Below are 25,965 nucleotides of genomic sequence, written 5' to 3'. Positions count from 1 at the left end.
GTAACAGTCGACAGTTAAAATATTTAGTGAAATACAGTGAGAAATCCCATTTGACCTCATGGCAACAATCCTTCCAAAAAAATAAATGCAAGTTGCGCTTAGCTAATAAAAAGTAATATTAGGCCCCCATGGTTTATCTGTAACCTTTGTACAATTAACAAGTATCACACTGCTATGGTAACTCAGTTACAGCAATGGGGGTTGATGGGGAGCTGCCACAACGATACGTCATGGTCTCAGAATATAGTGTAGTCCATTTCACCTGAGATGTGGAGAAATATTTTCACTAAGAGGGCGATGATCCCATGGAATTCTCTTACACCCATGATTATTGATGTTCCTTTACTACATCCATCCTTTTTTTTTTCCTTGCATACTTTGTACCAAACTGCAGTCCAGACTCATTTTAGGGACTTGTAGACCACTCCCACAAGTGACTTCTTTCTCCCACTATTATTCACCACCACCCAAGAAAGAAATTCCATAAAGCTTCTCAAACTTTCCGGTTGCATCAGCTTCAGGTTCTAATCTATAAGCAGGTTTCTTTTGATTTGAAGTTTGATTTAGAAATTGTCAAGTATTCTGTCAGCTCCTCAGTAACAAGCACAACAGTGTCAGTGAAGCAGAGGAGAAAGATTAAATATTCACCATGTGATTTGTTGACAATTGCTTCACAAGATTGTTCCAGTTCCTCTCATCGTAATTCACTCTGTAATATCCCGTAACATTAATATTGGCCAAGAGCCACTCGTTTCCATTCAATTTCATTTCCGGATTGGTTTCTGTTGTTATAGTTAAAACATATTCATTAGGGAAAGGGTCATTGATGAGGGAGCGCTGCGCTGTTGGAGGGTCAGTGCTGATGAAGTGCTTTACTGTCAGATATGCTCTCTTCTGGATGAGATGTTAAACTTATGCTTACTTACATTCACCATGCGCTGCTCTAAAATGGTAAGTGCAGTCCCAAGTACGTAATGGGAAACTGATGTAGGCATTAAAAAGGCCTGACATTGACTGGAACCCTGTAGAGCTAGGAATAGTTGGTGCTGAGAGTTGGGAGAATAGGCCCAGTTTTGCAGGAATTGGCTGTTAGGCATTTTCCATGATTGTGAAATTACAATGGTGCTATTTCCATTAAACAGGCGACCTCTAAGCCTTCACAGTTTATTCAGATTGTTACTTATCTCCATTCATACCTTGGTGCTCCAATAACCAAGTATTGTTCTCTGTTTTCCCTTTCATCCATGTAATTGGTACAATCCAAGTGTAACTGAAACACACAAAGACAAAATAAATCTGTCAGGGATGCTGTTGTGGTGTGGGAGTGTTTTCCGTTCTTAGCTTAGCTCTCACCAATGAAGGTTGTGTCTCTGATTGTGAAAGTTATGACATAAACTGATCACCTTGGAATGACCTGCATAAAGGAAAGGATGTTTGAGGTGATACATTGGAGAGTATGACAGCAGAGGGTTGGGAGAGATTCGCTCTGCCATCCACTGCCTGTAACTGACCCTTTCTTTGGTCAGGTTCAATTATTCATTGGTTTTAATTCAATTGAAACTGCAATCACCAACACAGTAACAAGGGAGCTGCTTATTCATGACATTGCCCTATTTGAGACCTGACTGTACAGTCTGTCTGCTGCATTTGTTAAAATAACACCTAAGTTCCTGCATTCCACAGCAAACCCTTTGAACTGTTGAGTTTATAGATGGCTGTACATAAATACAATTTTATTTTTGTGTTACTCATTAATTATAAAAATACCAAGAGTTTTCAACTCCATCTAGCAGTGAATTTAACCATTGGATAGTGTCTGCGAGAAAAATGTAAATTGCTACATTTTATTTTCAAATCTTAATTTAAAATTCTTTTTCACAATGTTATGTTCAATAATTATGACAGAATCAAAATATTTCAACGGAATTAAGAGGCATTCAAATTCCTGATCAGACTTACTTGAACTTTGAAGGACGAGTCACATTTGAATTTGGATCAAGAAGAAAATGTTTTTGGGTAACAGTTCCAGTTGTTGTATTTATTGTAATGACTGGAAAACCCATCTGTAGCGTCCATCGACTCATAATTTCATCGACTGTTTTGGGTAACTTGATAGAATCATCAACAGCCTGAAAAGGAAAATTAGGATCAATGTCAGCCATCACTTGATAAACTCTGAACAGGTGATTCACGTCCAGCTCCAGGACTTGATTATGGTACTCAAAGCTGACATTCTAGTTCAGGACTGAGGGAGCACCGCACTGTCAGAGGGTCAGTGCCGAGGGAGCACCGCGCTGTTGGAGGGTCCATGCAGAGGGAGCGCCGCGCTGTTAGAGGGTCAACACTGAGGGAATACCACACTGTCAGAGGGTCAGTGCCGAGGGAATACCACACGCAGTCATCAGCCAAAGGAGGATGGTAGGTAGAGGGGAGAAAATGGCCTAGTGGTATTAATGCTGGACCGTTAATCCAGAGAGCCAGATAACGTTCTGAGGACCTGGGTTTGAATCCCGCCACGGCAGATGGTTGAATTTGCATTCAATAAAATATCTGGAATTAAGAATCTAATAATGACCATGAATCCACTCTCAATTGTCGGAAAAACCCATCTGGTTCACTAATGTCCTTTTAGGGAAGGGAACTACCATCCTTACCTGGTCTGGCCTACATGTGACTCTAGACCCACAGCAATGTGGTTGACTCTGAACTGCCCTGTGGGCAATTAGTGATGGGTAATAAATGCTGCCTAGCCAGTGACGCTCTCATCCCATTAATGAATAAAAAAAAATCAGTGGGAGGTTTATGTCTGTGAGACAGCTCTCTCACGTTTGACACTAGGCCCCAGACATTGGAGATCGGGCTGTGCCAGGTCAACAGAACTATATTTGTATTTGCAGTTGTCATTTTCAGTGTGTAGCTCAATATCAGAAGATCTTATTTTGTTCATTCATGCAATATGGGCACTGCTGGCTGGTCAGCATTTATTGCCATTCTCCAGGTTGCCCGTGAACTGAGTGGTTTGCTCAGCAATTTCAGAGGGAATTGAGAATCCGTCACATTGCTGTGAGTCTGAAGTCACATGTACGCTGACTTGGTGAGGATGGCCATTTCCTTGCATCAAGACATTACTGAACCAGATGGGTTTTTCCGACAATCAGTGATGAATTTATGGTCATTTCTTAAATCCTGATATATTTTTTAATTCACATTCCACCATCTGCTGTTGCGGGATTCAAATTCAGGTCCCCAGAACACTGGCACAGTTTCTGGATTAATAGTCTAGTGACAATACCATTTGGCCATTGCCTCCCCCTCTGTCCATTTTCATTCCTTTGTTTAGACTTTGTAGCAGTTTGATACAACTGCGTAGCTTCCTCAGATATTTCAGAGGCTTATGAGTTAATCTCGTTGCTGTGGGTCTGGAATCACGTCGAGGGCAGACCATGTAAGAATGACAGATTTCCTTTCCTAAAGGCCATTAGGGAACCAGGTGGATTTTTATGATTAATCAAATTGTTATATGATGCCCATTAGGTTAGCTTTATAATTTTGAAATTTACTGATTCAAAAGTTACCATCTGCCATGTTGGGATTCAAATACGGCTCCCCAACATATTAGCCTGGAGTTCTGGATCACCAGATCAGTGACATTACCACTGCCCCGCTGTCTCCCCAAATGGGAGAGCCCCAAAGATGCATCACCTTTAATCTGTTGAATTTAGATGCTGGAAAGTGACCAAGCAATAACTGGAAGTAATGGTAATGAGTAACAATTAATCAAAGGGAAACTGCAATTTCAGAGCCACAGCAATGTGGTTGAATGTCAATTCCCTCTGAAATTGCTGAGCAATTTATTAATTAATTTGACATTGTGCAAGACACTAGCCGCTTTAAAAGTAATTGTGTGCTTTTTTTAAATGAAAGTTTGCAGCACCTGTGTTTTCAGTCATAAACGTTATTAATAAATATAATTTTGTTTTTAATTATCTCAATCTTTTCAAACACAAACCTTCTGCAGATGCTCAAAGAGGTCTGCGTATATCGTGTTGTTATATGAAAACTGATGGAGGTAGGTCTATAAAACAAAAATTAAAAATTATGGAAATTTCAGCAACTAAAATATCTCAGATTAATTGATAAAATGAAATAAAATTTAACATGGAGACTTACACTGAGCCCTTTGACAAATATTGGTTCAGTCAGAAAGTTGGAAAGCATGCGAAGGACAGATGCTCCCTACAGAGAAAACCAGTCATATATTTGTTAGGGTGACAATGACCAAGTTATACACAGCACAATATTCTGTTAGAAAGATTCACTTGCCTTGCTATATGAAATTGCATCAAAAAGCTCATTAATTTCGGCTGGTGTGTTAATCTCGGTTTCTTTAGATGAGAGAGGATGAGATGAGGCTAAAGCATCAATAGCAAAAACTCTGTAAACGTCATTCAGTACAATTAGATCTTTCTGTGGAAAAAGAGAACCACTGTCAACCAATCAAATGAAAAATAGGTTTATTTCTCGTCTCAGTATGGTCTGTAATGAGGATTCTTCAGATTACAGGTATCTAAACAATATTAATTGAACAAACTTGTTCGAAATGATAAATTTAAAAGATTAGTAAATTGTACTGTGACTCAGGAAGAGCTAATATTTTTGAAGTAGGGGAAAAAATAACAGATTTTTAAAAAAACTTTTTGAATGCCTAGTTGTGTTGGCCATGCTGGACACATAATGCCCTCTAGATAATGACAACATGAATCCAGTAATGCAAAGGACAGTACTGGAATGAAACTTGTTTAGTGCTCCAGGCCCGACCTCACTGTGATCAAGGATGTTGTCAGGGTGTACCTTGTTAGTATTAAGTGTCACTCTCATACTTTAGCTACCAACACCATTGTCATGACCCACTTGGGAAAGTGTGCTGATTGTCAAGTCCCAGTATTCCCGAGGTCACCGTAAGAGTTAATAATTTAATCATAGAATGCAGAGACCTGGATTTACGTATCTGATGGAATCAGGTTAACAGAAAACACTGACCAATCTCCTGTACTCAACAAGAATTACTGTTTATTACAAATTAGTACATGCTAATCACAAGTAAACAGCAATGAACTAACAACATATAGTCCTACTGGCACTGCCGGCTGCTCTCTCACAATCTACTCTTTCCTTGCAGTGAACTAAAACTCAGTGCCTGTGTCCTGCCTCACACCAAGCCATGCTGCCTCATTGCTGTGTACTCTCTAACCTTCACTGGTTCACAGTGTAGTAACATGTTGATTTTAACATTCTAATCTTTATTTTCAAATTCCTTCATGGCTTTGCTACTTACAATCTCAGTAACTTCATCTAGACCCACTGAGGTTTTGATGCATTTTCATTCTGGCCTCTTGTGTGTCCCTGATTCCAACTGATCTACCATTGGTGGCCGACAGTAAATTTGCTTTTCGTTCTTTCATGGGATATGAGCATCAGTGACTGGGCCAGCCTTTATTGCCCATTCATAGTTGTCCTTGAGAAGTGGTAGTAAGCTGCTTTCTTGGATGACTTCAATCTCCCATTTGCTGTAGGTAGACCGCCAGTGCTGTTAGGGAGGAAGTTCTAGGACTTTAACCCAATGACACTGGAGGTCCAGTGGTATATTTCCAGTCAGGATGGTGAATGGCTTGGAGAGAAACTTTCAGATAGTGGTGATCCCATGTACCTGCTGCCCTTGTCCTTCTTGATGATAGTGAGTGTGGGTTTGGAAGGTGCTGTCTAAGGAGCATTAGTGAATTGTTACAGTGCATCTGTTGAAGTAACTCCACAGAAGCCAGTATCCCATCTTCAAGTCATCCTTTACTTACGTGTGCAAAGTCCTTGATACTGGTCCAGCTCTCTCAGAGCCAGAATGTCTGACAGTCCTCTTTTTATCTGTGCCAGGGCACCCTGATTAGACCAGATTAACAGCCCCAATAGGGAACTCATAGTCTGAGGTCCACCTGGCTGACCTCGTTACAATCACTACACAGTAAATGGTACACTCTGCTGCTACTGAGCATTAGTGGCTGAGAGAGTAAATTTGAAAATAGTGGATGTGGTGCCAATCAAGCAGGCTGCTTTGACCTGGATGGTGTTGAGCTTCCTTAATGTTGTTGGAGCTGCACTCATTCAGACAAGAGGGAAGTATTCCATCACACTCCTGACTTGTGGCCCGCAGTGGAGAGTTAGGAGGTGAGTTACTCACGACAGAATTCCTGCCCTCTTTGTTTTTTAGCTACAGTATTTATAGGAGTATTCCAATTCAGATGACCAGATGGCGAATTCAGTGATTTTAGTGCCATTGAATATCAAGGGAGATGATTAGATTCTCTTGTTGGAACTAGCCGTTACTTTACAGTTGTGGGCCATGGATGTCATTTCCCATTTGTCAGCCCAAACCTGGATACTATCCAGGTCTTGCTGCATTTTGATCTGTACGACCTCAAGTACGAATGGTGATGAACATTGTGTAATCATCAGTGAACATGCCTACTTCTGACCTTGTGATAGAGGGCAGGTCATGAAGCAGCTGAAGATGGTTGGGCCTGGGACATTATCCTGAAGAACCCCTGCAGAGATGTCCTGGAACTGAGATGACTGACCTCCAACAACCACATCCATTTTCCTATGTGCTAGATATGACTCCAATCAGTGGAGAATTTTCTCCCAATTCCCATTGACTTCTGACTTGCTAGGGCAGGTTGCCTCAGTTTCAAGCTCTGGAATATCTATCCTTTACCTCTCCACATCTCTACCTCACTTTCCACTTTTACGACATTCCTTAAATTCTAGTTCTAGCATTTGATCATCTGTCCCAACATTTCCTTCTGCATCTCAATTATCATTAAACATTGAAATAATATAAAGAATTAAATATGATACTGAAACAATCAAACAACTGTATAACTCACAGACACTTCTAACCTTGACCCTTTACTCTAATGTCCTGACCACAGCATTGAAATTATCTTATTTTCCACCAGACTTCCAATTGATTTCTCAGATTTCCATTGATAAAACACAAGCAGCCTTAAGCCACAGATTCACACTCACTGAGAACTATGTTATCTCTTCTCAAGCTCAAGAGTCCAGATTAGACTTTACTGTAAGCAGTGAGCAAACAGTGGCTGCCATTCATTGAGCTGTCCTTGCCTACAGACATTCTGTAGGGTTTTTTGAATTAAACAATAAAATGGGAGTACAATAGCTCCTTAGTGCATTCTCCATGGCAACTCCTTAATCAATCAGAAGCTATTTGTCAGCTGATCAGCACCCTTTTCTCTTGAAATATAAAAATAGTGATTCTGTTTGAGATTTGGTATTCTTGCAATCATGTCCTGATGATTGCAAGATGAAAAGCTTTGGCAGCATGTATTTTTTAATAGTAATATTCAAGGCCTGGATGGCCAAATGATTATGTCATCTTCACTCAGGATAAGTTGCTTTCCAGCTTGTGTATAGTTAATGATGAGTACTTTTAGTCTCACCATTACTTTTCAGCAAAGTGCAGGCCAGGCAGCCCATCAGTGCTGATAGCTCTTCACTTTCCAGTACCAAAGACAGTCTACAAAGCACAGTATCACTCAACCAGTGAAAGGAATTTGATTTGAGAGTGTGTACATTTTTTTGATAACTATAAGGCAACAATTTCTTGAACTGTTGAGCATAATGTTGGTAAATAATTAGTACTCATCGCATCAATACAATGGAAGAAAATAATCTAGAAGTTGACTGATAACTTTGAGAAGTATCAATCTCCGATCTCCATAACTCAGTTCAATCAGGAGAATGCTGTCTCATTCAAGTCAGTTTTATCTTTTTTTTGAGGAATTAATAATGTCAGGTCTTTCTTTAACAATTCTGACCCTGATCATCTTACCACACCCCACTGTGGCTCAGCCTTATCTGCTCCCAAGTATTCAACGTAAGAAGCAAATCCTTCATTCAGCCATAAGTCATTCCACCACTTTATCGTTACCAGGTTTCCAAACCACTGAAACAAAGAAAAAGTTAACATTAGAATATATAAATTCTCCCATAAACTGCTGTGATATTTCAGGAATGTAACAGACTCATTCTCTAACAAGAGGTGAGTAACAGTTTCATTCTACAAGACAAATGTGTTGGTTCAAGAAGATATGTAGGTATATCATGCAGCAACAGAATGCCGTTTCAGAAAACCGTATCAATTGTATTTCCACCCTAGAATGTACAACTTTGATCAAGCTTCAGGCCCAATCTCCTAAAATCATCTTCATTGGCTCAGCATTAATTTTGTCTGATTGCACCTATATGAAGCATTTTGCAATTTGTCTCTACACTTTTAGCACTATTTAGATTCAAATTGTGTTTGTTGTGCAGCTCAATTAGGTAATAAATTTGAGCATGGACAGCTTGTAAACTGTATGTAATAATTGCATGTTTGAAATTATGCCAGCACTAAAGAACCAAAGAGATTTTAACTGTTCTGGTGACAGACCAGAATTATTCAATCTATTGTTCACTATCATAACTTGCTGAAGTGGGGTTTAGAACCCTGCTCACAACAGCTACAGCTGAGTTTCACTGCATTGACTGTGCTCTCAGTCTCATCTCTGCACGTTGAATTAATAACAGCTAGTCTCCCCCACAGATCTGATGGGGGCTCACCATCCATCCTACAACTGCTTTTATCATTACTGTCATGGTTTACCCAAGTCACTTCCTCTCTCTACTTAACAATGTATCATTCTTAAAGAGCATTCCCTTGTTTCTCTTCAGGTAACTCCATGGGATATTTTACAGCCACCCAGGATGAAAGATGCAACTTTGGTTTGATCGAGTGGATTCCAACGCTGCAGCTGTCCCTCAGCACTGACCTTCTGACAGTACATTACTGCCTCAGTACTGACCCTGTAAATAGTACAACACTTTGGTCCTGACACTCTGAAAATGTAGTGCCCCCTCAGTGCTGAGTACCAGTTCAAAGAAGAGTACAGGAGGTCATATCGTGGCAGAAACAAGTTTACTTTTGAAAATATGGGACTATCAAGAAGATTTGTGAGGGGGCAGGTTTCTTTCAAACAGACAAGCAGGTCATGGAGAGAGAAAAGGTTTGAAACATCAGGAGTGCACTTTTTCACAGTCTCCAAACAGAAAGAGTAGAAGAAAGGTAGTCCCAAGTGGCTTAGAAAGAGAAAAGCTCCAGAAACGGGAGGCTTTAAAGTCTCAGAGAGGAAGACATCATACAAGGCTGTTGAATGCATGAGTTTAAGGAACAAATGCTACTGAGTAAGTGAATTGTGTTAGCAGTTTAAGGGTCTTGTAAAGATACATTAAATAAAGAAGAAAACATTGAGCAAATGCACAATTCTTCCAAAAAGAAACCAAGTACATTGTACCAACTGAACAAGGAAGTTCAAAGTGGAAACACAGTAATGCTCACTAAGGTTTGAGTATTTGTAAGGTTGATGCTGAGGGTCAAAGTCTGAATCTCTATTTCTGATATTTGTAATATCATCCAACCAGTTCTTGTATAGTATGAAATAGTCTCTTTTCCCTTTTCTGTGTAATAAAGTTTCAAGTTCCTTTGTTCAAAGAATGTGGTGAATATGTTGAGCGACTGACAACAAAGATAATCAAATTGCAAGAGTAAAACTTATGGCCTATAAGCCAGGTCTGACTTTGGAATCTGACTACCATCAGATTGTCCAAACGCTCCCTGTGAATCAGATTCAATTCTGATGCCTTGGGAATCTCTTCCCCGTGAAAGCAGATATCAATAAGGATGAAATTTAGCATCATCTCCAGTGTACCAGTGGATCCTTCTGCACCAGCTAAGGTTCAGGCAACTTTATGACAAAGTACCGAGCTTATGGTCTAGAGGGCTAATTTGTTACCTGCCACCTGTTCACCTGCACATCTGCTATTGTGGTATACTGTATCCGCTGTTCCCGATGCGGCCTGCTGTACTTCGGGGAAACCAAGCGAAGGCTTGGGGACCGCTTTGTGGAACACCTACGCTCGGTTTGCGACAAACGACTGCACCTCCCAGTCGTGAACCATTTCAACTCCCCCTCCCATTCCTCAGATGACATGTCCATCCTGGGCCTCCTGCAGTGCCACAACGATGCCACCTGAAGGTTGCAGGAACAGCAACTCATATTTCATGTGGGAACCCTGCAGCGCAATGGTATCAATGTGGACTTCACAGGCTTCAAAATCTCCCCTCCCCTGACCACATCCCAAAACCAGCTCAGCTTTTCCCTGCCTCCCTAACCTGTCCTTCCTCCCACCTATCCCCTCCTCCCACCTCAAGTTCCACCCCCATCTCCTACCTACTGCCTCATCCCGCCCCCTTGACCTGTCCATCCTCCCTGACTGACCTATCCCCCCCAACTCCACACCTACGCTCACCTTTACTGGCTCCACCCCCGCCTCTTTGACCTATCTGTCTCCTCTCCACCTATCTTCTCCTTTATCCGCCTCCCCCTCTCTCCCTATTTATTTCAGAATCCCCTTCCCCTCCCCCATTTCTGAAGAAGGGTCCAGACCCAAAACGTCAGCTTTCCTGCTCCTCTAGTATTCTATCACACTTCTGATTTGTGCCCTGTAGATGGTGAAGAGGCTTTGGGGAATCAGGAGGTGAGTTACTCATTGCAGTATTCTCAGAATCTGACCTGTCCTTGTACCCCAGTATTTATATGTCTAGTTCAATTCAGTTTCTAGTCAATAGTAACCCCCAGGATGTTGATAGTGGGAGAATCAGTGATGGGAATGTTACTGAATGTCAAGCAAGCGATAGCTAGATTCTTTAGTATTGGATATGGTCAATATTTAGCATTTGTGTGGCACGAATGTTACTTGCCACTTATTAGCTTAGACGTGGATAATTTCTAGGTCTTGCTGCTTTTTGATATGGACTGCTTCAGTATCTGAGGAGTCCCGAATAGTACTGAACATTGTACAAACATTGGCGAACATACCCACTTCTTACATATAGTGGAGGGAAAGCTCCTGTGCTGTGATCTCAGCTTGTGTTACTACTGAACAAGCCAGATCCCAAAAAGTGAAATGTAGGTTTGGTTTTAACAATAGAGCAGATATTTATTATACCAAAGAAATAAAAATAAAATAAACCAAACCAAGTTCTCTAAATATAACACAGCCTAAAAGATTTTAAAGCAAACAAATCCCATGTGGTTCCAAAACATTAGAGTTAGTCAAAATTCAGAGAAATTCCTTCCCTATCAGATCTCTGGGTTTAAATTAACTGCTTTTCCTCAGTTCTAGGTCTGTGAGTTGTGAGGCCTTTTCAATTGACCACTCAAAAGAATGAGAACATAGATTTCCTTGGCCTTTTTCACAATCTGCAGAGTACTAACCAAACACTCCTGGTCTAGAGGGTTCACAAACTACACCCTTTCACTGAGGTAACCTATTTTCTGAACTGCTCTGAATGATTTCTTTATTCCAAGAGAGACTGTACTTCAGCCAGATCTTTTTCAAACTGGGGTTGCTAAGCTATGATTAATATTTAATTATCCTCAACCCAAAATCAACATGATACCTTTCAATGTTTTATCTTTCCTGTCATAAACTCCCAAAGTGTGCCTTTGTGGCATTGCCCTACCTTTGGAGCAGGAGGCCTGAGTTTATGTCCTACCTGCTTCCCACCTCTGAACATGTCGATTAGAAAAATCTAAATGCCCACAATATAAACAAACTTCCATTTACACTCCAGGGGTCCTTGCAGTCAACTCCTCCCTGCCACATACAGGTTTAAAAACATTATTCCAGAAAAGCCAACCTAGTTACGTCTTAAAACCTTTCACAAAAATCCAAACTCTTAAAAACAAATGACATCAATATAAACATATTAGTAATATTAACATAAGTTATACATATCTCACCACTTTGATAAAATAGCTGAAAGTGGTTGGGCCTAGAATACTACCCTGAGGAACCTCTGCAGAGATGTCCTAGAGCTGAGATGATTGACCTGCAACCACCACAGCCATCTTTTGTGCCAGGTATAACTCCAGTCCTGAGGAAGGGTCACCAGACCCAAAATGTTAATTCTGATCTTTTCTTCACAGGTGCTGCCAGATCTGTTGGGCTTTTCCAGAAACTTGTTTTTGTCCCTGTTGGACTATAACATGGTGTCATGTGATTTATGACCTTGTCCACCCACATCATAGCAAATTGATAGAGGCAGTTGTCATGCTATATAGAAATATTTGCTTAGCTATAACCACCTCACTGATGCTCAGTTTGGTTTCTTTCAAGGCCACATGGCTCCTGACTTCATTACAGTATTAGATCAAACATGGATAATAGAGCTGAATTCCAGGGGTGAGGTGACAGTTGACTTCCCTTGACATCAAGGCCACATTTGACAGAGTGAAGTGTCAAGGAGTTCAAAAAAAACTGGAATCATTGGAAATTTGAGGTAACTGGCTGGAGTCATACCTGGCTCAGCGATTCTGTGTTGTTGTGTATCTCAAAGATTGGAGGCTGAATGCCCTTCACTGCTGAAGTGTTCCCTGATTGGGAGGGAACATTCCTGTCTGGCGATTGTTGCGCAGTGTCCATTTACCCATTGTCTTAGCAACTGCAGACCATACACTGACCCTCCGACAGTGCCGCACTCACTCGATACTGCAGTTAACTGTAGTCAAATTAGTTGTGGGGCTTGAACTTTCCAATTCAGACTGAGAGTACTACACGTGAGTTAAACTAACACTTGACTGATCTAATCTCACGGCACAAAATGGGAAAAAAACATTGTACCTGATGAGCCAGTTCATGTGCAATGACCTTTACAACTCTCTCCTTGTTTCCAGCAGATGACAGTTTGGGGTCATACAGGAGAGCAGTCTCACGGTAGGTGATAAGACCCCAGTTCTCCATTGCACCAGCGTTAAAGTCAGGAAGTGCAATCTGATCTGTTGGTAATTTGAGAAACATGAAATACGATATTAAGCGTTAATTGATGCTCTAGAGAATCTTTGATTAGTATTCATAATTACTGTATAGATCTTAGTGCTTTGTAATTAATTTCTTTATAATTTTACCAAACATCCTCTTGGTGATTTTTGAAAAGGGAATGACCCAGCTACTGGTGGAAAGGGAGCTTCTCCATGACCCATTCCACAGACCTCCAGAGGTGCCATGATGAGCACAGGAGTCTCAGACCCACCTGGGTGTTCTTTGATTCTGTTCACAGAGGAAATGGCTGGCAACAGAGACCTGCTCAGCCTTTGTGTGACATCAAAATTATCAGTACAATAATTCAATCTTTCCCTTTTCATGTGTTCTTGTAAAAGATGACTGACCTGAAACATTAGATTTTTACAATACTTGGCTAAGCGTTAATTTCATTGCATTTGCCTCCTTGAACCCTGAAGACTTTTCTCATGCGACATTACCCTGCTCACCTCATTTATACACCACATCTCCTCTCTTGTGCTATCTTGCATGAAGCAATATTCCACTATTTTTTGCAGCAGGCATATTTAAACCACAGCTGTGTAATGGATCAAGTGTACCCCACCCCAGGTCAGCGCAGTGTCCACAATGCTGAAGTCAGTTACCTTCTCTGTTCCACAAACGGAAGTACCACCATCTTTTCTGTGCATTACCCCCAACTCACCCTAACTCTGCCACTGCACCAACTCCTCCGTGCCCCTCATCATCGACCCTGCCATTCATTCCCCCTTCTGCTCTCCCCCTTCCCCTCCACTGCCCGCTCCCCTCTACTCATCCCAGTTCACTGGTGTTTCATAGATTATTGTGCTCTTGAGAGCTGGTGAACAAACCTGGCGGAATCTGAACACTCTATGAATGAATGCAAAGTTTAATTTGAGAGTAAACCCCTGCCACAGTCTCCCAGCAGCTAAATTTTCCTGTTGAAAGGTGGAACTGACTGACTGTCCCCAATGTGAGTGTAATTCCAGTCAAGCAGTGTTTTTGTACTGCGAAACAGAGTTAAAGCTTACAGTCTGTGATCTTTCATTAGAACTCAGGAAATGTATGCAAGTGTATAATATGGAAGGGAATGGGGAAGGGAAGGGACAGAAGGAATGTTGTGCGGTTGGGTGAAAGGGAGCAGCAATTAAATGCCAGAAGAACTGATGGTGCACCATGAAGGAGGGCAATAAGAAAGAAACATGGTGGGTCTCGAGAAGCAGAAAATGACAAAGACAGAACCAACACCTGTTTTGAATAATTTCTGAATAATTTTTTTTATATTCATTCACAGTATGAAGTCATCACTGGCCAGGCAGCATTTATTGTCCATCCCTAATTGCCCAGAGGGCAATCAAGACTCAACCACATTGCTGTGGGTCTGGAGTCACATGTAGGCCAGACCAGGTAAGGATGGCAGTTTCCTTCTCTAAAGGACATTAGTGAACCAGATGGGTTTTTCCAATAATTGACACCGGATTCATGGTCATCATTAAATTCAAACCTGCGGCCCCAGAACATTACCTGGGTCTCTTGATCAACAGTCCAGCGATAATACCACTATGCTGTTACTTCCCACAAATGGGAACAATGGTTATGATGTGAAATAATTGAATTGAATGTTGAATCCAGAAGACTGTATAGAATGACTAAATGAGGAATTGTTTTCTTAAACTGCTATTGAGAATTTAAAGGTGATGTTTCTTGAACTCTATTGAAAGCTATTGGGAGGGGGGCAAAGAATTTGAATACAAGCACCTGTTTGTAAACTGAACAGAGGTGTTCTACAAAACCATTCAGTGAGCAGCAAATCACAGATTCAAAGGAAGTGCAAGTAAATTTCTGATTCACCTGTTATTTAATCTCCGCTGCCTTCCACCTTATCACAGAGCTGTCTCTTTTGTTCTTTCCTCTCCTCCCTAGCCCTTCACTTGTATGTACCTAAAGCCTGTTACACCTCACATTTTTCCAGTTCTAATTAAAAGATGATTGGTTAAGCGTCAATTTCAGAAAGTTTCATTGAGGGTCTCCCTGTGAACCCTGGAGACATTTCTCTCACAATTTTACACTGTTCATCTCATTAAGTTTGGACCACACCTCTGCAGTGCTCTCTCATGGAACCTTACCCTCAGCAGCAGCAGAACGATTGCCATTAGTGATCATTATAGGCAACATCTTTTAAAGTCCATTTGTGTACTGTGCCAAATACTGGCAGCCTGCTCTGAAGTAGCTCTTAGGACAGTGCATTGTCCACAGTTTAAAGGAATACACAGGAACTGGTTATTAATCAAGGACTGTAGACGATATCGCTGCACTTTTAAAAACGAGTTACTGAAACTCATTGCGTGTAGTGTTTACACTGCTGCTTTGTTTAAGCAGTCAGGGAAAATGTTTGTAGATGGCGTGGGACTGGAGGGTGTTGTGCAGAGTGAAATTTGTCTGGTAACAAGTAGCTGATTGGTTTGTCTAATTGTGACCAGTTAGGAGTGCAAAGCTCATAAGCCTGATGAAACTCTCTGGTTCCTGGGCAGCTACTCAGCCTATGGGTGCAAATAATTCATTGAAAACCTTCAGCCTGCTGGAAAGACAGACAGTGTCTCTCCCGCTCTCTCTCTCTGCAACAAAAACACCTGAAACCTGAAGACAGCCAGTTATTTACCCCCACCAGTTACAGTAAGCTGTTGCCTTTAACCAGTAGCTAAGAAACTCTGTAGTTAGTGTACAAATCACCCTGTGCCTCCTGTGAAGAAGTGAAAGAACCTGGAGAAAGGACATTGAAGAATAGAAAGTCTTGTCAAGCAAAAGATACATCTCAACAGACCCTTTGGGCTGATGCTATTGAATGGTGTTTCCTTAAACTTTTTTCTTCAAACCATAAAGCAGGTTTTTAACTGTTTGTCTATTTCTCTCTGTATTTGTGCATATAGTTAAAAGAATACAGTTTTGACCAGTGGAACTATATGTTCATAGTTTGTAGCTGTTTACTTGAAAACAGAATTTACTTAGGGCCAGTCTGTGTTTTCTGTGAGCTTGATTCCAGCAGACAGACAGTTCAGGGCATTTCTGTACTTTGATTAAATCAATAACCTTTGCGGCAATCCTGGGAGTAGTGTGGAGAGTGAGTGCATGTTCCCAAATAGGTCATGACACAGTGCAGAAAGATTAATGGTCTCCTGTATTCTACAGGATAAATGTCACCATCTTCTCTCTACTACCTCACATTCACTGTAAATCTGCTACTGCACCTACCTCTCACCAGTGCTCACAGTTTAAAATCTCAGTATTGCATAGAACATCTTGAGATCTCACACACCCCATTTCCCCTCAAACTACTAACCTTTCCTGACTTCTGCACTTCCTGCTCACTCACATGGATGACCCTCCCTGATTTAGGACAGACCAGCCCCCTAAATGCCAATGTCCCCCTGTGTCCACTGCCCTGTTTATGTCAGTAGCTTGCTCCAAGGAGCAGCTCCTTCTGGCATCTCTCAAACCTCGACTGACTTATCCATTCAGTTCTCACTGACACTCTTTTAAGCAGATTACACCAGTTTATAACCCTTCCCTGTGAAATGGGAGCCCAACAGTTCAAGCAGTGGGAGACAGAACCTCATTAAAACCCACTTCCAGGAGGAATGAAGCAGCCTCTGGTCATTCTGCATCCTGTTGGGGGAAGTCACTGGAGCTGCTGATCTAGCTGTGCTGGGTTTAGACTTCCTTTCATTGTAATTATATCGTCCACCTATGGCCAGAGTGGTAGCGGCGTGGATCAGGACTCTTGGCAGTGTTGGCAAGGCGTTGACAGCAGCAGTGCCAGGAGCACCTGGAGCATCAGCATCGCTGTACTTGGATTGGAGATTTCTCAAGGCCCAGAACACCTTGCAGAGACCTGGAGCTGTGCTTGAGACCCCAAAGATGAACTGTTATTTGAGTAATATAATTTTATTCTTCTGGTAACTCAAAATGGCACCGGATTGGGGCAACAAAACACTTTTCACTGTATCTTCGAGATGTATATGACAATAAAATCATTCATTCATTCATTTATATGTGGCAGACAGCCACGGCACTCCACTGTACATGTGAACCTGGTTATTTCTGCATTCCTTCAACTTACCTAGTACTGAATAAATATTTGGTCACCGTACAAATGTTTTTATATCTGAGATCTTCATCTGATCCTGCTTGAAAGTATCTGCACTTTACAGGGTCTACCTCACCATCGAAGAGACAACAGTGTCAGTGAGACAGAGCAGTGATATCAAACACAGAGACAGTAGGAACTGCAGATGCTGGAGAATCTGAGATAACAAGGTGTAGAGCTGGATGAACACAGCAGGCCAGGCAGCATCAGAGGAGCAGGAAGGCTGACGTTTCGGGCCTAGACCCTTCTTCAGAAAAGAATTGTCGCATTGTCAACTTGTCCATTAAGGCAGCCAAAAGTACTGCAATACCAATCTGATTACATCAGTGGACTCTTCCATTCAACAATCCATTCACCGACTGGCTCTGAGAAAACAGCCTGATGATTGTGTGTCTATCTGTACACCATTTACTGGGTTCCAACAGTGCCGCAATGTCAGCAGCAATGTGGCTAAGGAGCTGGAGGTTAAAAGTACCACCAGTGCTGCGCAATTCCATCCCATCCCACCCACCATGGGATTGTGTGAAGATGGCTGTGACTTATATAATCATGAAGTGCTTTGAGCCCACGTCAGCTCTTCGGTTTCCCAACCTGCCTTGATCCCCTACAATTTGCCTACCGACATAACAAGTCCACAGCAGATGCCATATCCCTAACCCTGTGCTCATCCCTGGAACATCTGGACAACAAAGTCACCCAAGTCAGACTCCTGCTTATTGACTACAGCTTCACCTTCACACCATTATCCCCTCCAGACTGCTCTCAAAACTGTGTGACCTTGGTCTTGGCTCTGCCTCTGCAACTTCATCCTCAGCTTTCTGACCCACAGACTGCAATCAGTGAGGATAGGTAACTGCACCTCCTCCACAATAATACTCAACACTGGAGCCCCCCAAGGATGTGTCCTCAGCCCCCTACATTACTCTCCGTACACCCATGACTGTGTTGCCAAATTCTGAACAAGTGCTATGTACAAGTCCGCTGACAACACCACCTTAGTGGGTCAGATATCTGACAACGACGAGTCAAAATACAGAACAGAGATAGGGTGCTTGGTGACGTAGTGCAATGAAAACGATCTGTGTCTCAACGTCAGCAAAACTAAAGAACTGATCATTGACTTCAGAAAGGAAGGAGGAGAACACAACCCCATCAACATCAACAGAACTGAGCGTAAGAAGGTGGACAGCATCAAGTTCCCAGGAGTGACAATAACTGACAACATGTCCTGGACTTCCCACATAGATATGACAGTCAAGAAGGCACAATAACACTTCTTCTTCCTCAGGCAGCTCAGGAAATTTGGAATATCCATAAGGATTCTCACCAACTTCTACAGATGCACCATTTAAAGCACACTGTCCAGGTGCATAACGGCCTGGTATGGCAACTGCTCTGCCCAGGACCGTAAGAAACTACAGAAGGTGGTGTGCACAGCCCAGACCATCACAGAAGCCAACCTTCCATCTATGGACTCCATTTACAGGACTCGCTGCCGTGGAAAGGCTGCCAACATCATCAAAGACCCATCGCACCCTGGTAATGATCTCCTACAACCTCTTCTGTCAGGCAGAAAAAACGGAATCTTGAACACACGCACGAGCAGGTTCAGGAACAGCTCTTCCCAGCCATTATTAGACTGATGAATGGTTCTACAGTCTCAAATAATACTGATCTTGTTATGTTGATCTCACGTAGTGTACACTCTGTGCAACATAACCTGTATGCCTCTGTCTGAGTCTTTTAGATCTGCACATCCTTGCTCACTATGATCTGTCTGTCCTGCTCTTAAACAAAGCTTTTAACTGTACTTTGGTACATATGACAATAAATCAATCAATCAATGGGAGATAAGGTGCTGAACAGGACAATCACATGAGAATGGTCATCTTCTCAACACCCAAAGTGAGTCCTCAAAATGGCAGTTTGCCAAACAATTGGAAATTCAGCCAAGTTGCTGGCTGTGAAAGGGTTTTGGACAGAAGAAGAAATAGGGTATGATCACACCGCACCTGAATTATTGTCAGAACCTGCTGTGGAGAACTAAATACATTTAAACAAGAAATTGAACATCAGGTTATAAATAAATATAAAACACTTTAAAACAATATAAAACACCATTAGTGGAGAACATTTCCAAAAGTAAACCTACCTGATTTTGGGAGTGGATAGGAAACGTTATAATAATCTTCAAAGAAGTGTAGAATTTTCCCAGTAACATTTAATGCGTATTCTCCTTGACCTTCCTGAATCGCTTGCTTTCGCGCCCAAATGCGGATCTTTAAAAAAATAACATTCTTTAGAATTGTCTTTTGTCAATTGCAGCTTTCATTTTGGACACCATCTCTCAGAAGAATGAGATGAGACGTAGCAAATACAGCTCTGGCCTTGCATCAAGACAAATGGTCTGCTAGAATCTTCTCCCCACCTACAATCGAGCTAGGCAATCTCTTTGTAGAATGGCCCTAGATTCGGAATGCCACTGTATTCAGACACGGGAGTGGTTGGTGGAAAGACCACTCGATATGAGTGAGAGGACCTGGGGCCTTTAGCACTGGCTGAATACAAGATCCCTCAGTCTGTTACTCCAGGAGGAGCCCTCCTGCTCTTGCTGTGAGTAATAGACAGCGAGGACTGGACAAGATTCCACACACAGCCCAGGGGTCTGCAGCTGCTTCTGGAGTCATTACAGAGAGACACAGGGGTCAGGGAGCATCTCAGCCCCACCCCACACCCCCACCCCCAATTCTGGAGATCCTTGTATGAGGGCTGTGCTGGTAAGGAGGGGTTCACTTCCTGCATGGACATTGTCCTGAATCATTTTAGAGCCAGGAGTCACAGAAAGCACAGCTGTCACCCAGAGGTTGTATCTCCCTGATACAGCTGTTCACAATGGGTTTACAGTTGACAATTATATAACCCATTCATGCCCAGCTTCTATCCATTAGATATCAACAACAATTGTCTCACATCACCCCTCACGGAATTTAAAAGCTCTGAATTCCTTACACCAATCAATGATTTATACTCATCACCTCATCACTTTGTTCAAATCTCAACCTTCTCACCCTCTGACCTCACTTATTTTCACTGCTGGGTTATCAGAACAGTTGTATGTTTTACACTGGGCAGCATCTTTGATGGGCAGCTGAGTGGTCTCTGTGACAGACCCATGATTCCCATCTTTAGCCAGTTTAGTTCCCTTTCCTGTTTCCAGTGAGGATATAGTGTCTATCACTGCAGGCCATGCACCATCTCAGAATCTTAACTTTCATTAAGAATCTATAGCTTGTGTTCTCACTATCCTAGCTTCTTCCTGTTCCCATTTTCTGTGTTCTGTTTTCTGAGGGTCATTTTAAATAAAGACAAGAGGATCATGAAGCCACAAACAGCCTTACCAAGCATATTAGTGTTGTATATCTAAATGACTGCATTTTATTGGTGTTGTAAACACTTGAGTGCCTGGGTGGCTCACATAGACCAGAGACTCCATCAGGTTCTTCAAGGCCCAGAAGATGCAGCATTGGGGTTGGGCACTGTCACCCTGAGAATATCCCTTTGGACACTGAGAAACCTTCCCAGCTGCTCCCATCCCTTGGACTGTGGCTGCCTGTTTCAACCTGGTTGCTAGAAAGATTCATTCAAGCTGAATGCTAAAGCCCATCTCCCAACCTCCAGTTTTGCTGCTGAGATTTAAAATTCACATGTCAGTTTCACATGGATTTGTGCACATGGTTTATGGGTTGTTTGATATCAGGATCATTTGAGACCTCAAGGAGGTGGTCACCATGTCTTTTTGCAAGTTACTCCAGACCCAGCTACAGGACCTTGCTCAAGGTCATGAGCACTGGTCAATGGCAAAACCAGCAATTTTTTGTGGTGATAGTACAATGGCAAGAGCCTCGAGAGGACTGCTACTTCCAGGCAGAGGATCTTTCTGGGGGAGGATTTACGGAATCTCCAAATTGTCACAGTAGAAGGAAGCCATTCAACTTGTTTCTCCTTTAAGCAGGCAGAGGAACAAGAGTAGGCTATTCAGCCTGTTAAGCTTTCTCCACTATTTAGTACAATTAAGGCTGATGAGGAAGACATTGGGAAACCACCTCTTCTGTTCTTTTCCCTGTCATATCATTCATTGAAAGGGGTAATGAGAGGATTTTACAAACAAATGAACAAAGGACAAGACCTAGGGCGCATCACCACTATATATAGAATTGTTGATCCCATCACAACTTAATGCCTACAATAATGAGACCCATATGTCTCAATATCAGAGATATTGAGAGATATCAGAGAATGATCAATGTAAGACCATTGGCTAGAAAGTGCCACCACTTTAGTTACTGATTACCATATCAAATGCCACTTTCGATGTCCAGAAGATGAATATGGTGTTGCCTCTATGATACGGAATAAGGACAAGTGACAGAATTGTTCTTTTCTACATCACAGCAGCGAGATACAAAGAATCCAAGCTGGAAACAATCAGACACCAACCCCTCATGGGAACAATTCCCACTTCCACAAGTAACCCCAAAGGAAGGAAAAATAATTCCATGGAAAAGTAACCAAATCTAATCTCTTACCTCGGTACCACTTTTATTTTCATACTCAAAGCCAAAGTCAGAAACAATAAAAGCCAGCAGGTAAGTGGACATCTTAGGTGTCTGTTGAAAACTAGTGACTGTCCATGTCACACCATTGTCAATTATAGTTTTGCTTTCTGAAATAAAGAATAGAACTTTTTGTGTTTAAAGAATAAACTTAAAAGTGCTTGATGATGTGTAATGAATTACTTTGAAGAACCATTACTGCAGTTTGGTACGGGCAGCAGCAGCTCAATGCACAGAAAGATCTCATTAACAGTTTGAGGATAGATGAAAATTCATTCTCATTTTGGTAGAATTGTTTGAGTAAGGAATCATGGCCAACTTATCAGAGCTTGTCCAAATTGTCCTGAACAGCTTTTTAAACAAATAGTACACTTAATTTTCTGCAAGTCATTCAAAATTATTTCATTCGTTTCATTTGATGTGATTTTCTTGACCATTGTATCTCAGCAAATTCTATGTTTATAGATTCGTACAGCACAGATGCCTTTGATCCCTCTGAGTTTGTGCTGGCTCTTTCAGAGAGCAACCCAGTTAGATCCACTTCTGTTCTGTTGCCCATATTCCTACAATGTTTCTCTACTTCAAACATGCATTCATTTCCTTTCTGAAGACTATAACTGAATCTGTCATCACCATCAATTACATAGCACTTTGCAAATTCCAAGGACTCAGTGTGTAAAAATAAAATTACTGCAGATGCTGCAAATCTGAAATCAAAACATAAAATGCTGGAGAAACTCAGGCAGACAGCACCTGTGGAGACAGAAGTAAACAGACACAATATAATGTCTTCTCCAGAAGCAGGGGTTATTTAATCAAGCAAGAGAATGCTGGGTGGCTTCTGCTTCAATTAAGTCTATGGAGGGAAGGTGCTTCCTCTTCCATCCCATTGAGGCCTTCAAGTGGACAATGTCTCAGCCTACCAGCAGTGGGCAGACTGCTCACTGCGTGGAAAGTCTAAAATCAAACCCAGTTGTATTTCTTTATGAGCTCCTGGAAAGGAGATTTCTTCATTCAACACTCAACCCCTCACTTCTCTCCAGTAATCTCTATCCCACCCTCACTCAGCTACAGCCACAGTCCTTCAGTGAGCATCAGCTTTCCTGGGTACATCACGCCTCCTGACACTACCTGCAATATATAACTGCTGGCCTCTGATTGGGAGTTCCTTGATCCCTTGAAAGAGACAAGATCAGCAGGCCATTCCAATCAGATACTTTCATTGCTCTTGAGCCAACAGGCAAGACTCCCATACCCTAAGGTGGCACAGTGGCTCAGTGGTTCAATTCCAAGTGCAGTTTGCACATTGTCCCTGTGACTGTGTGGGTTTCCTCCAGGTGCTCTAGTTTTTTTTCACACAGTCCAAAGATGTGTAGACGGGGTGGATTGGTCAAGCTAAATTGCCCATTGTGTCCAGGGATGTGTAGGTTAGGCCATGGAAAATGTTGGGTTACAGGGATGGGGGGGCGGGTGGCGGGGGTTGCAATGTGAGACTGGGTCAGATGGTCTTGGGAGTGTTGGTGTGGACTTGATGGGCCAAATTGCCTGCTTCCAAACTGTAGCAATTCTATGATCCTGCATTAAATACCACCCAATATTTCAGGTTTGGGAGCTTTTATCAGTTCTGGGTGGTTTCAGGTATATCTTCTCCTTGCTTTCTCTCTCCTAAAGGGTAGAATTTTACACTCACCTGCTGCCAGGCTTGTAGGTGAGGTTATGGAAGGACGTAATGTTAACTGGACAGCCTTCACACTGAGCCGGACTTGTCTGTAATTTTACCTGGGCAGGCAAGGCACCATTCCTACCCTCACTCCAGTTGAAGCCCTTAAGTAGCTGGGCCTCAGTTTTGAGGTTGCTGGGAAGAGTTCAGGGGATGATGGCTGATTTGGTAGAGCAGCCTGTTCAGGCCTTGGGCAGGAGGAGAGTGCCTAATACAAGGGTTCCCTTTTCACAATCGGCACTTTCCGCAGGATCTGCCCTATGAATGCTCTTTCCACTCCCTAACCTCTCCATCAAGTCCCCCAACCAACTCCTCACTAGGCAGTGAATTCCAGGCACCCACTACCCTCTGAGTGAAAAGGTTTCTTGTCACATCCCCTCTGATCCTGCTACTAATCACCTTAAAACTATGACCCCTGATAACTGACATTGCTATTGGGGAAAAACACTTCTTCCCTGTTCACTCCTCAGTCCCCTCTAAGGAAAATAACCATAGCCTGTTTAACCATTCCTCATTCCACAACTGTCAAGGTCTGGCAACATTTTGGTCAATCTCCTCTGTACTCTCTCTACAACAGCTCTGTCCTTCTTGTAATGCGGTGAACAGACCTGTATACAAAACTCCAGCTGTGAACAAACTAGTGCTTAACCCATCTTCCAACATTACATCCCTGTTTTTGCATTCACGACTGTACCCAATGAAGGCAGTCATCCCATGCATCTGCTTTACTACCTTATCTACTTGTGCTGCCACTTTCAGGGAGCCATGGACATGACTTGTTTACCCTCCCTAAATCTTGTGAAAGAGTCATTGGAGTTGGAGCTGCAGGAAGCTCCACTACACCTGATGAAGTCACACTGTCTCTGGGTGGAGAAGATGTGACATGTTGTGTCTGATAGACTTTGTAATTATGGTTAACTTGTAGCTATTGCCATTTTGCAATAAACTGCACCTTGTTATTAAGACAAGCACCTCATCTCATTAAAACTCAGTTGTGGTTTATCCATTGATAATTAGACAAGCCCTTATACAGCACGGAGAGGAGTATTTGTGGCAGCTCAATCCCAATCACCTCATAGTCACAAACTCATTGAGCTGTACAGCACGGAAACAGACCCTTCGGTCCAACCCGTCCACGCCGACCAGATATCCTAAACTGATCTAATCTCATTTACCAGCATTTGGTCCATATCCCTCTAAACCCTAACTATACATATACCCATCCAGATGCCAAGTAAATATTGTAATTGTACCAGCCTTCAATAGTTCCTCTGGCAACTCATTCCATATGCACACCACTCTCTGTGTGAAGAAGTTGCCCCTCATGTCCATTTTAAATCTTTCCCCTCTCACCTTAAACCTATGCCCTCTAGTTTTTGACTCCCCTACCCTGGGAAAAGACCTTGGCTATTCACCCTATCCATGCCCCTCATGATTTTATAAACCTCTATAATGTCACCCCTCAGCCTCCAGGGAAAAAGCCTCAGCCTATTCAGCCTTTCCCAATAGCTCAAACCCTCTAAGCCTGGCAACATCCTTGTAAATCTTTTTTGCACTCTCTCAAGTTTAACAACATCTTTCCTCTAGCAGATAGGTCAAAATTGAACACAGTATTCTAAAAGTGGCCTAACCAATGTCCTGTACGGCTACAATATGACATTCCAATTCCTATACTCAGTGCACTGTCTAATAAAGGCAAGCGTGCCAAATACCTTCTTCACTGCCCTGTGTATCTGCAACTCCACTTTCAAGGAAATACCTGCATCTCAAGTCTCTTTGTTTGACAACACTCTTCTAGGCCACACCCATTAAGTGTTGCAGTCCTGTGCTGGTTTGCCTTGACAGAATGCAACACCTCACATTTAAACTAAAATAAACTCCATCTGCCACTCCTCATGGTTGGCAATGCAAAAGAAGATACCAACCCATCCTGGTTTTAAGACCTTGCACATTTACACAGTCCCAAACTCTGAGACTTTGAATCTGTCGACTGCTTGTAGTTCCAGTCATGGCATAGAAACAAGAGTCAGCCTTTCAGCCCCTCAAGCCTGTTTCACCAGAAATGAAACCATCATTGATCCGTGGCCAGGTCCCTTTCCTTTTCCTTTCTTTTTCTCTTCTTCTTTTCTCTGCAGTAATTCTATCACCACACCCTCCCCCTAAACCCTGCCTTTTAACTACCTGTCTAAGGAGTCAGGTCGCAACAGGGAACTGTAGGACAGGAGCGAAACGTGCAGGCCGTGTCCTGCAGCAATGGCAGAACAAGCGCGGGTCAGAGCAATGACGGCAGATCAAGAGTGGGCCAGTACAGCACCGAGAACAAGCTGGTGAAGGGACGCCAGAGAGAGCGGGCCGGTGAGGGGGCGGCGGTACAGAGAGAGAGAGGGCCGGTGAGAGGGCGGTGGTACAGAGAGAGTGGGCCGGTGAGAGGGCGGTGGTACAGAGAGAGCGGGCCGGTGAGGGGGCGGCGGTACAGAGAGAGAGAGGGCCGGTGAGAGGGCGGTGGTACAGAGAGA

The 25,965-nt window shown here is 42.5% G+C and overlaps 1 protein-coding gene across 1 annotated transcript in view; it reads right to left on the bottom strand.

Annotated features, from left to right (window-relative positions):
- LOC109938855 (aminopeptidase Ey-like) overlaps window positions 1-25,965 on the bottom strand; it is a 269,455-nt gene that overhangs the window by 25,598 nt on the left and 217,892 nt on the right. The window contains exons 4-13 of the mRNA XM_048615773.1: window positions 21,703-21,839; window positions 19,269-19,395; window positions 12,796-12,950; window positions 7,904-8,017; window positions 4,324-4,467; window positions 4,171-4,236; window positions 4,010-4,075; window positions 1,960-2,129; window positions 1,197-1,270; window positions 641-782 (exon numbers count right to left, since the gene is read on the bottom strand). Coding sequence (XP_048471730.1) covers window positions 641-782; window positions 1,197-1,270; window positions 1,960-2,129; window positions 4,010-4,075; window positions 4,171-4,236; window positions 4,324-4,467; window positions 7,904-8,017; window positions 12,796-12,950; window positions 19,269-19,395; window positions 21,703-21,839 — 1,195 coding nt within the window. The remainder of the gene's footprint in view (window positions 1-640; window positions 783-1,196; window positions 1,271-1,959; window positions 2,130-4,009; window positions 4,076-4,170; window positions 4,237-4,323; window positions 4,468-7,903; window positions 8,018-12,795; window positions 12,951-19,268; window positions 19,396-21,702; window positions 21,840-25,965) is intronic.

Source organism: Rhincodon typus, chromosome 33, assembly GCF_021869965.1.
Source record: "Rhincodon typus isolate 14 chromosome 33, sRhiTyp1.1, whole genome shotgun sequence".
NCBI classification, from domain to species: Eukaryota; Metazoa; Chordata; class Chondrichthyes; order Orectolobiformes; family Rhincodontidae; genus Rhincodon; species Rhincodon typus.
This window is presented reverse-complemented; position numbering and strand designations above follow the sequence as displayed.